At 41.6% G+C, this 12473-nt stretch overlaps 1 protein-coding gene across 1 annotated transcript in view; it reads right to left on the minus strand.

Annotated features, from left to right (window-relative positions):
- The window catches only part of GPC3 (glypican 3), a 383088-nt gene that overhangs the window by 94596 nt on the left and 276019 nt on the right, over nucleotides 1-12473 (minus strand). Inside the window, exon 6 of the mRNA XM_004587718.3 lies at nucleotides 8599-8719. Within this exon, the coding sequence (XP_004587775.2) occupies nucleotides 8599-8719 (121 nt within the window). The remainder of the gene's footprint in view (nucleotides 1-8598; nucleotides 8720-12473) is intronic.

Here is a 12473-nt window from a genome sequence, read left to right on the forward strand (position 1 = left end):
ATTATTTTTCAGCTATTAAGCAAAATGTCAGATTTTTCTTAATAACTATATTTTGGAACATATCAGCTAATTTCCTTGTGCTTCATGAAATAATGTTTAGCACAACAGTGTCTAGCTCTGGAGTTTAAAAAGCAACATTGGCCTTTTGTGACAGAATTTAACATATTCTTCTCTCCCCTCCCCGCACGCATGCACACACTCACGCACATTCTATTTTCATAGGAAAATGGAAACTACTAGGTTTTTTTAAAAAAATCATATTTGTCTGTGAAGAAGTATGACGCAGACATAAGTTCATTCAATATACTGTTTGAAATTTGACTTTCAAAAGGTTTCCCTTTCTATCTAGAAATTTTAAGTCACTGTTGCCTATTCTAGCATCCAAGGTACTGAGCCAATCTCTTACAATCCTTGCTGGGGTTACTGTGAGAAGACTAGAAAAACTGATGACTCAGGGATTTCTGTCATGCTTGATATTCATCATAAATATTTGAAATTGCATGCTAAGGAATGTGCTGTGTAAATATCTAGCACTGAACGGCTTTACTAATTAACTTACCAAACATTTGAATTTTCTGTTGCAAAATTTCATGATACCAGCATCTGTCAGGCATCTTGAAAATATTTTTTTCTCTCATGGCTACAGAGAGGTACAGAAGTGGAGACATATCACTATCTGCTTTTTATTCGCATTTTTTTTCGTTTACCATTGAACATGATTCTGTGAACAGAGGTATCCAATGGAAAATATGTCTGCTGTCTATATACAACTCCTGCCATAAAGCAGTGCCTGGGCTTTCATGCCAAACACTGTGGAGATTACTTTTCTAAGTATCTTCCCAAAGGAAATTTACAAGTCTGCTTAATCCTTCATTGCTGCTGATTTTACAATTTCAGACCACAGAAAATTACTTCACTGGGCATTGGAAATTGTCAGGCTACAACTTAGGGAGTTTCTGTTATTTGCCCTGCAGTAAATCTATTCTGTGGCAATCTTGCTAGCATGTGTTGTTGGAAACACACTGCAACACTTAGGGGTAGGCCCTCACTTCCTAAAAAAGACTCCAAATGCAGTAGAAATCGAGACCAAATAAACAATTGGGACCTCATCAAACTAAGAAGCTTCTGTACAGCTAGAGAAACAATCAACAAAGTAAAAAGGCAACCCACAGAATGGGAGAAGATCTTCGCACACGACTTAGGTGATAGAGGGCTGATCTCCAGAATATACAAAGAGCTACAAAACAACCAAAATGTCAAAACAAACAAGCCACTCAAGAAATGGGCATGGGAAATGGGCAAACACTTCACAAAGGAACAAACCCAAATGGCAAATAAACATATGAAAAAATGCTCAAGTTCCCTGGCAATAAGGGAAATCCAAATTAAAACATCAATGAGGTACCACCTAACGCCAGTAAGACTGGCCCACATGAATAAAAGCACCAACAACACTTGTTGGCAAGGTTGCGGGGAAAAGGGAACCCTACTCCACTGCTGGTGGGGCTGCAGGCTGGTACAGCCTCTATGGAAATCAGTATGGAGAACATTCAAACAACTCAAATTCAACATACCGTATGATCCAGCAATAGCACTCCTAGGAATATATCCAGAACACTTGTTTTATGAGAAACCAACATGCACTCCTATGTTCATAGCAGCACAATCAGTAATTGCAAAAACATGGAAGCAGCCAAAATGCCCATCAACAGAGGATTGGATAAGAAAGCTATGGTTCATCTACTCCATGGAATACTACTCAGCTATTAAAAAAAACAAAATGCAGTTCTTTGTGGCCAAATGGGCCAAACTGGAAACCATAATGCTAAGGGAAATGAGCCAATCCCAAAAGGTTAAATACCACATGTTTGCCTTAATTTAAGATGATATGATCTTATGTATAACATGTTATGTTTTGAATGTTATAGGTTGTGTATAAACTAAAATTGAAACGTCAATGAGGTGGTCACAGAAGGTGGCTGGGAACTCGCATTTACTTTTAACATATTGGTTACTCATTACTATGTCAATTAATTCCATGGTGATGTAAATTTTTGCTGATGGTATGTTGGAGCTTTCAATTGACTGGGATGATACTCTGCTGGCTCTGTCTTCAGACCAGAGAGGGTATACCTAAGAAGCCGTTGAACTTGACTGGACAATAAGATGCTGGACTCTATGTTTGGTATATGCTTGCAATGGGGGAATCTCAACGGAACTTGAACTGTGGTTATGCAACAAGGTGGAGGAATCCACCATGGTGGGAGGGTTTGGGGAGGGGTGGGGAGAATCCCAGTACCTATGAAACTGTGTCACATAATACAATGTAATTAATGAATTTAAAATAAAATTAAAAAAAAAAAAGAGAGAAGGGGCAGGAAAGAGCAGAGGAAACGAACTCATTAGACCTCCACTCTAGGTGAGTTTCACCACTGTTGTCTCCTGGTGACCACAGTCTCTTCCCGTGTTAAATGCAAGTAATACTGTCTGCCTTGCTTTCTTCTCAGAGTGACTTCAATTGATCCAGTGTAAAAAGAGATGTTTACAACTGATTTATGCTATGCAAATCTCTGGCAGAATTATCAGCAATTTGTATGGAGTCACATGGTCACATATAGGTCACCTGTATGGCCCCAAAATGAGGGAAACTCATGGATGATAAATGCAAAAGTGCTTTTTATAGTTCAATGTTTTTATAGTCTAATGGGAACAAGGCAGAGGGACAGAAGAATTGTGAGGGGATGTTAAGGGTAACTTTAAGTTCCATCTGCCCAGGTTGGAAGACCGGTGGGAAGGGAAAAACAACTGAAAAGATGAATTGTTAGAAAGTAGAAAGGGATAACTTGGGAACAGGGCAGCCAAGTAGAGAATAAAGTCATCAAACTTATTCCCAAGAGGGTGCTGGGTTACAGCCTGTCCTTGAGTCACAAATCATGGATTCCCATGGCTGGAAGGAATGTATAAGAGACCATCTAGTCCACTCCCCCACCATTCAGCAGGACATTTCAACCAGCCAAAACAGATGAGACTTTTTCTAACTTAGAAAAGTGCTGATACTGAATGGGAAGGTATTGATCCAATCGCGCTGGCTTCCACTGCTTACAATGGGCAAGAAAACAATTTTTGAAATTTCATTTGAACCTGAACTGATATGGAGAAGAAATGGCTACATTTTTCTTGGGAACAATCACTTCTGTAGCAGTATAGGGCCTTCTAAATTAGCACTAACTATAGAGCTATCTCTAAAGAGAGAGAAAATGTTCGCAAAAAGCTGGGTTAGAGGATAACAGCCCACAGTATCATCCGGTTAAAGAATATACTGTGTTCACTCTTGGTAATTGTGGAGTCAGCCCTCCATAGAAGGTCACCAAGGAAATCTAAAGTTGCTTAAAAAACAAGAAACAATAACAACAATAACAACAACATGACCCAACAAATTCTGGCACTGACACTCAGAAGAGTTCAATCACTCTCCCAATGCAAGACAGTAAACCCTGCCAGAAATCAGAAACAGAAAAGGAAATTAAAGGGTCCTTGTTTCCAATCGTGGGAATGTTACACATGAACTCTGGCTAGGGGGAGGAGGGCATTCCACACCTGCAGGCCTTCCCAGGAAAGTGGCCCGTGCCTGATCCTGAACCCATTCCCTCAAGGCTACACCATGGGACTGTCAATATGGAAATGGTGTTGCTTCAGTCCCTTAGTGGGTATAGCATTTCCAGGGCTATCAAGAACAAGCAAAACCGGAAAGGAGTCAGCTAAGAATTTCCCTGAAAGTGAACAAAAAAAAAATATATGGGGGGGGATGGGCTCAGAAATGGCCTTAGCTGCATGCTGCTTATGTGGATAGATATACAGAAGAATGCATGCATAGGGTGAGAAAAAAATGTATCCCTGTATTTCTAAGCAGCATTGGTGAGAGTCTACTATAGTGTTACAACAGACACAGCCTCAAGAAAGGGGCTCAGGAAGATAATTCTACTCCCAAATTCATTATCCACTTGCATGTGAACACAGGTAAGTTAACTCTATTCCAGTTCCCCATCACCAAAACGATGGGTCACTTTAGTCAGGCATTCAGTGAATCCAGATGTTTGGCAGCGTAGAAAAACAACATCTGTATGACTGATTAGCTTTTCAACTGAACTCACTCGATGTCTTGGCAGCATGCCCACTCAGTGTTTAATGGTTTCCTGCCTCAGTTTCCCTAGCTATCAAAAGGGATCAACATTGTGTATCACTTACCTCTCAGGGAGCAGTGAGCATTTTTACCCTGCCGTCCAAGGGTAAAAATTGCTCCTGAAAGGAACAATTTTGTGACAGCACTGTATCTTACACAATTCCAAGCTGGATAATATTCTTCCTACGCAATTTGTCTTTAGAATGTGAAATCACTTTCATATATGGCTAAATGCTATACAAATACAACATTTTATCATTACCATCAACAGCATGATCATCGTAACTTTCTTGCTTACGACTTTCCTAAAGCATCTTGCCTTCAGATTGAATCACTGCCAAAATAAGAAGTTTACTTAAGATCTGGGGAAAAAAAAAGTGTCTTGGCCACGTAAAGCGACATGGATGAGAAAAAAAAATCAAGTGTGGGTGTTTGCAACCAAACCAATTTTAACAGCTCAACTTAAACAGGTAAAACTGGTCTATCAATGAGGATTAATTGGTTGCTCCACAGTATCTGTATGGAAAGTGAAAATGTTCACACACACCATTCAAGGCCAGAGGTTGGAGAAAGGAGCTTTAATGGTGACCTCTGTTACTCTGACTCTCATCCCCTCTCCAATCTATAAACCTTTGTAACAGAAAGAAGCAAGAAAACGAACATGGCAACAAAGCAAACATGGCAAAGAAGATGTGTATTATAGGAATCTGTAACTACAAAACTGAGGGAACACTATTAGATAAGCATCAGACACTGAACTACCTCTCAAACTTATCCTGCCTATAGAGAAAATTCTTAACATGAATCCTAACTGTCCTTTAGTACAAACCAGTTATGCTTGTTAAATTACGTATAGATTTGTGATGCAGTGGTACTGGAAGGCCAGTTCAAGTCCCAGCTACTTCGCTTTCAATCCATTTCCTTGCTAGTGCACCCAGGAAAGTACTTGGGCCCCTGCTACCCATAGGAGAAACATAGATGGAATTCTTGTCTCCTGGCTTCAAGCTGGCTTAGCACCATCTGTTTCAGCCATTTTGAGAGTGAATCTGTAGATGGAAGATCTCTCTTCTGTTTCTCCCACCTCTGTCACATTTATCAAAATAAATACAATAAATCCTTAAAAAGATAAAGAAAGGCAGAGCAATGGGGGGTTGGGGTCATCTGCTAGTCATTGGTTCACTCCCCAGATGAACTGTGCCAGGCTGAAACTAGGAGCCAGGAACTCCATGTGGGTGGCAGGGCCTCAAGCACGTAAGCCATCAATTACTGTGTCTCAGAATGCTTTAGCAGGAAGCTAGAATGGAAGCGCAGCAGGTGAGACTTGGATATGGAATGTGGGTCTTCCAAGTAGTGTCTTAACCTGATGAGCCACAATACTGCCCCCTCCCACCACCACAATACTGTACATGCATGTATGCATGCCCACACACACACAGGCACTTTAGATGCCTCTAAAATATTACAGATGAGAGAAATAAAAGCTCAGAAAGAGAGTAATTGATTTCATCCAGGTTATCTACAAAGAGCTATAACTCAATTCAGATCTATCTGCATCCAAAGCCCATAAACACTCTATCATATCCACAGGCCTTGTTAAAAAAAAGGGGGGAGGGGATTCTTCTAGGTATTTTGAGTGACTCCAGCAGCATTTACATAGAAGCACATGGGTGACATAGCATTCCCTCTTTCTAGGGTGGAGTCCACCCACAGGTCTCTGATCTTATGCCTGCCTCTCCCGCGCTTGTCCTCACCTATCCCAAGTCTACCCATTGTTGGCAGCAGATATTAACACTCGCCCCTCCCTGAGGTCTTTCCACCAGCCTAGTTCACCATCCCAAACTGATATGCAACATCCTCTTCAGATTCTTCTCCACAGGCCACTCTTTTTCTTTACTAAACCTTTCCCCTATGATTACAATTCCCATCCTGACGGGACTGTGGAAATGAAAGGCTAGGTTTTATCTGACCACTTCCCATCTGGGGCAACTGGCTGAAACTGGTGGGTATTCAATAAGGTCTGCCATCTAAGGAGACCCTGCTGAAAGCATTGCTCAGGTACAATGAGCAGACAGTAATAGACTGTGAGTGCTGGAGTCTGACTGCTATCCAGAAACATTTGGGGTGAAATGACTTGTTGACCATTTGGATGACGAAGCCTACTTCTGCTTTTAGGGTAAGCACATCCTGCTCTCCATTCAGCCCTAAGTGTTTTCATAGTCAATGCTCTACATGTTTCGGAGGTGTGTTTTGAAACATTCAGCCCGTCCATCAAGGAGACTTGCTAGAACTCGGTGAGGCTGTGATCTCACCAAAGGCAGGCTCAGCTATGCAATACTGTCATGATCATGTGCATAGCAGCAACAACTATTTAGTAAGTGCTCACAGAGTATTTCGTAAGGCACTAATGGAGTTATCCCCAAACATGTTGTCAATACGTTCACAATGAAGGTGTGTTGAAATGTACCAGTAGAAGTTCTTTCAAACACTTTCAAAGCAACACAAAAATGTCACTGCCAAACTTTCCATTTAAAAACAACATCATGCCAATCCTTTCATACAGAAACTGTACTCCTTGCATAAAGATTTGAGTTTCATTAAGTTCCTTCTGAGCTACAAATAGAGCTTCATGATGCCAGGGCCCTCCCACTCACGGATTATGGGGCAGGAACACTGTCACTCTGACATATGGTGGCCTTTTTGGTGGCATTTTTTTTATTGTGGCCACAAAGTAATCACAAGCAGATGGTACAACTAACTTCTATTTATGTCTTGTTACTAAACTCCTTATGCGGGGGGGACTCTGTGTGCAGGTCAAGGGATTCTGTGGGTGTCTGTGCATGGCAGTGAGTCAGAAGCTGGCAGGGGCGCAATGAAACTGGACCTCGCCTATCTTGCTGGTAAGTGAAAACTGATACATTCTCACTGGGAAGCGATTTGGGGACTGGCATTGAAAGGTTCATATCCTTCGACCCAATAACTTCAGAAGTTTACAAACCAAGAATGTAGGGAACTGGTGCAGTGGTATTACAAGCTAATCTTCCACCTGCAGTGCTGTCATCCCATATAGGTGCTGGTTTGAGTCCTGGCTACTCTTCTTCTAAACCAGCTCCCTGCTTATGCTGAGGATAGCCTTGGGCTCTTGCACCCATGTGAGTTCTCAGCTTCGAACTGGCACAGCTCTAGCCATGGCAACCATTTGGGGAGGGATCCAGTGGATCAAAGATCTCTTTCTGTCTCTGTCTCTCCCTGTGTGTAACTCTTTCAAGTAAAGTAAATAAAAACTTTTTAAAATACTCATTAATAATGTAAGATGACAAGAAATCACTATTTTAAGTGACAGCTTTGTTTATGATAATAAAAAATTGGAAGCAAACTCAATGTCCAAGAAAAAGCAGATCAATTATGGTAAATACAGCACAGAATATTGCATAGTCCACCGTGGTTAATATGAACATTGGTGGCAATATCAAAAAAAGCCTTACCAACACATCACTAATTTTAAGAATTGAAAAACTCACTTGTATACTTCCAATTATGTAAAAAATCTGTCAGAGTGTGATTTTTCTATACAAATATTAGAAGAACTAGTAGAGACAGGTCTTTGGCACAGCAGGTCAGATGTTGGCTGGGATTCCCATACTGCATACCTGAGTGCTCTGTTTCCATTCTAGCTTCCTGCTAATGTGAGCTCTGGGAGGCAGCTGGAGATAATTCAAGTATTTGGGTTCCTGCCACCCATATGGAAGACACAAGGTGACATCTGTGTTCCTGGCTTCAGCCTGGTGCAGCATCAGCTGTGGCAGGCATTTGGCAAGTCAGCCAGCAAATAAAAAGAATATAAAAATGTAACAGGACTAGGATTTTGAGAAATATTTCTCTAATTAAAAACAGATTTATTTGATAAACAGAGTTTTGGAAGAGAGGTAGGGAAAGAGAAAAAGGAGAGAAATTGATTGGCTGATATTCTATCTACTCGTTCACTCTCCAAAGGCTACAGTAATGGCCGGGGTTGGGACAGGATAAAGCCAGGGGCCAAGAACTCCCATTCAGGTCTCCAAAATGGGTAGCAGGTGCCCAAGCTAATTAGGCAATCTTCCACTGCTTTCCAAGGTTTTTGAGCAGGGAGCCGGACTGGAAACACAGCCAAGATCAGAACTCCTACTCCAATATGGGATACCAGTGGCATACATTGTGATTTATCCCACTGCACGATAAGGCTGGCACATCCCCCCACCTGCATTTCCCAAACTTTCTGTCTTACTGCAGTATCATCTTTATGAATTCAAAAGTAGGGCAAACAATGAGAGTGAGAAGTAGTTTTGAGCAGAGAGCTTCATTGAAGGCCCAAGAACACAGTCCAAAGAGCATCCAGCTCTCCCTTTGTGGCTATTTCTACTTTTGCTGAATAAGGCACATACCTGGTTAATGTGCTTCAGTTTGTCAATGATTTGACTAACCACTGGCTCAGGACCCTTCATTTTCAGCTCGTGGAGGTTGAATTGATTCTTCATTCCATTCCGTGCTGCCTTCTGGCTGTATCTGTTGAAAGTGAAGATACAAAGAAGGTTTAGCAAAGAAAATCACAAGTAAAGTGAAAACCAACTGCAGCTGGCACCAGCCAAGTAGTCTGCATTCTCTCCCTGCACTCCGATTTTTACACACTTGTGCTTCTCTCTAAAGGATAAATGTCTGGAATCGAATCTGTTAATATTCCTAATCCCAAATGATGAAGTGTCATGAATCCTATCACTGTGTCTTTGGTCCAGTATTTCACAAAGCACCCTTTGTCACTCAGCCGGTTTTGAAGTTCTCAATGGCGCTGCGAGGTTGACAGTCAGCATTATCTTTTTCTTACTGAACACTCCCCAGCTTTGCATGGGATTGCCAGAATTCCATGAACTGTCCTGTGATGCAAAATATGTGCTGATATTAAAGAAATGCTCTGAAAAATGTACGTGATTGCAGCAGAGGTTTAAAACAAAATCAAGTGTTGGCCATCATAATTAAACGTCATCTTTGGGGAAGGCCAAGATTCTGCAGCGAAAAGTTGTTGAAGAGAGCATCTGATCACGTTTCTTCTCAAGTTGCATTCTAACATATTCAGCTTATTCAACTTGAAAACTTAATTAGTGAATATACAGTTCACAAAGCATCAAATGCCAATTGCCTTCGGGTGCTGTTCTAAAGAAATGTAAAGAAAGCTTCTTTATCTGGTAGGAATAGGCCTCCATTTTCATGTTCCTACAACACTGTCTATTTAAATAGCATGGCGCTCTTGATGACGTCACTGACTCCATCTTGTCTCTCTTGACTCCAAGTGATGCCTGAAGCAGAGAGACCCTACTGATAGTAAAGTTCACTATCAACCTTTACAAATGTTCTCGGGAAACATGCTGGCTATCCAAGAGTTTCCTTGGACTTGTTCATATCCAAGTGTGCTAGCCACTTTTCTGTCCACTGGTAGAAGACAAATGCCCCCTGAAGTTTACTACTGACATTGCAATGGGCTAAACTCATCTGCCAACTTGGCGCCTTGGCCCTGAACTCCCTGCTTCCCAAACTATCATCAATATTAAATTAACCTCATAGCAGATGCCTTGCGGCCCTATGGTATTATTTTCAGAAAGTGTACCCTATCACTGCTTTGGTTTTTTTTTTGCTAAATTCCTTATCTCCAAGGCATAGATAAGAACTAAACCTTGTCAGTTCTAAACTCCACTCCCCAATCTCATGGAGAGTGATTGAAAAAAAAAAAAAAAAAAAAAGACAGCCTTGGGTTTAACAGCTTGCCAAACTCTTTTCAAAGTTGAAATAGCATCCACTCTTCCGCTCTCTGCATGTGCTATTTAAATCCTTGCAGGCCTTTAGTAAATTAAGCATGGTTTCTGGTTACAGAAGTGTTGGGAAGAGCTGACCTGCGGTTTTGAACTAAAACTTGCCTTTACTTCGCTTGCTTCCCAAAGCACTAAGCAAAATGGTCCAACTGACAGTGAGAATTGTCCAAACGTACTGGCACTCTTTGAAGCGTGGCCTTCCTCACTAACCCTTTGGTTTCTTAGCACATCTCACCCAACTTCCAACATCCCTTCCTGTTTCTCATCTCCCTTATCCTTTGCTCCCAAGACAGATGCAATTTTAAACCAGATTTTAAAAGCAACTAGTGTTATGACGGAATAAGATGCAGATTAATAGAGTAAAGCAGATTTGTATGCGTTGAGAAGAAACTAAGTGCAAGATATAAATCCACTTTTTTTTTAAAGCACGAGTAGACTCAGCACATTTATTCCAGTAGATTCCTCTCACCCAGTTTCAACTCCCATGGTTTCAGTTACCTATCATCAACCATGACTTGAAAATATAAAATGGAAAATTCCATAAAGAAACAAGGAGCTCATAAGTGTTCAACTGTGTGCTGCTCTGAGTAACATGATGAAATCTTGTACCACCCTGTTGGGCTGGGAGTCAGCCCTACATCCAACAGATCCACACTGTATACACCACCAGCCCGAGAATTGCTTCCTTGGACGTGTTTATCCGAACAACTATTGCAGAAAGTCAGCAGGAGGAGAGAGAGGGAGGAAATAAGCAGGGGATGGAGGGAGAGAGGCTGATTCATGTAACTTTCACTATAACACAGTGTTTTTACTTGTTCTACCTTATTAGCATTATTTTTGTTGAGTTCTTCTTGTGCCTAATGTGAAAATGAAACTTGAGCACATGTATGTGTATTTAGGAAAAAGCGCGGTACTGTCATCCCACAGTGGCTGAGGGATACCGCCTCCAAGACCCTCCCATGGATATCAAAACCAGGTCAATGGCCAGAGCATTTGTATCCAACCCATGCGTATCATCTTACCATTTTATATTTTCTTTAAGTCACTTGTAATCCCTCATGGAAGGTAAATGCTATGGAAATAGTTGCTATCTATTGCTGAAAGAATAACGACAGCAAAAAGCCTGTCTTGTTCATTACAGGCATGTTTGTTCCAGACCATTTTCACGTTTAGTTGGTTGACTCCTTCAAGACAGAGACCCAACCAGGAAGATGGGGTTTGGTGCTGTGCCCAGGGCAGCAGGTTGTGGAGTGGGGGCGGGGTGAGGGCAGGAAGCAGGGGAGTAGGTCCAGGAACCTGTTTCCCACAGTTAAGGGGGGAGGACTACCATATTCTTATAATCCAGCTGATGTCCAAATATGTTGAGGAACACTTCGGAGGGATATATTGTGAAAAACAAATACTGTAATGACGAAGCTTTGCTTTTCTCTTTAAAATCCTTCAATATGTCTTGTGGGCTTTTTTTTTTTTTTTTGGCCATGGACACTTTTAAGCCTTATAATTTAATATTTAGTAAGCAACATTTTTCATAGCAGGGATTTTAAAACTTTTCCAGCTTTTCTTGAGGTCTAATTGACAGGTACAAATGGAACAGATTTCCCAGGTCCAAGGTGGTGTTTGAGACACACACACACTGTGAAATAACGGCTCCATGGCCGCTTGTTAACCTTTCCATATTTTTGGTGGGGAACATTTTAATATCTACCTTCTTTCCAGATCTCAAGTATAGAACACTTTGTACCTTAAGTCACCAAGAGGGTAATTTTTGTAAAGGCCAAGGAAGAAGGAAAAAAAAATCTAAAGTGAAGGCAACTTTTATACAACTTTCAAGGCCTTTGGGAAACCTTGTTAAGATTGGCCCTCGTCAGTGGTCTTTTTTTAAAAAGATTTATTTCTTTATTTGAAAGGCAAATTAAAGACAGGGCGGGGTGGAGGTCTTTCATCCGATAAGTCCACTTCCCAAATGGCCACCATAGCACAGGTCTGGGCTGGGAGGAAGTCAGGGACCAGGAGCATTGTCCAGGTCTCTTGGGAGAGTGCAAGGATACAGGTACTTAGGCCATTCTCCACTGGTTTCCCACTTATATCATTAGGGAGCTAGATCAGAAGTAAGGCAGCCAGGACTCGAACCAGAACCCATATGGGATGTCAGTGCTGCAGACAGATTAGCTTGCTATGCAACAGTGCCAGCCTCAGGTTTCCTGTACTTTGAATCGCTACATTGATATCACTTCCTTAGAGATCATGGATGCTGGTTCAATACTTGATACTTCCTCACCACTCCGCTCACCTGTCATCTGAGACAGCCTCCAAGACTGTCAAGGGTGTCTGTGTGTAGCAACAGCTCTCTCAAGCCGTCTGCAAGTTCCTGGCCTTGCCCTTTAAGAATGCCGGAGACCGTCTCCATCTGCACGTAACAGTAGTCACTGCGATGTGTGCATTCAGAGGTAAGAGACTGG

This window comes from Ochotona princeps, chromosome X (assembly GCF_030435755.1).
Source record: "Ochotona princeps isolate mOchPri1 chromosome X, mOchPri1.hap1, whole genome shotgun sequence".
NCBI lineage: Eukaryota > Metazoa > Chordata > Mammalia > Lagomorpha > Ochotonidae > Ochotona > Ochotona princeps.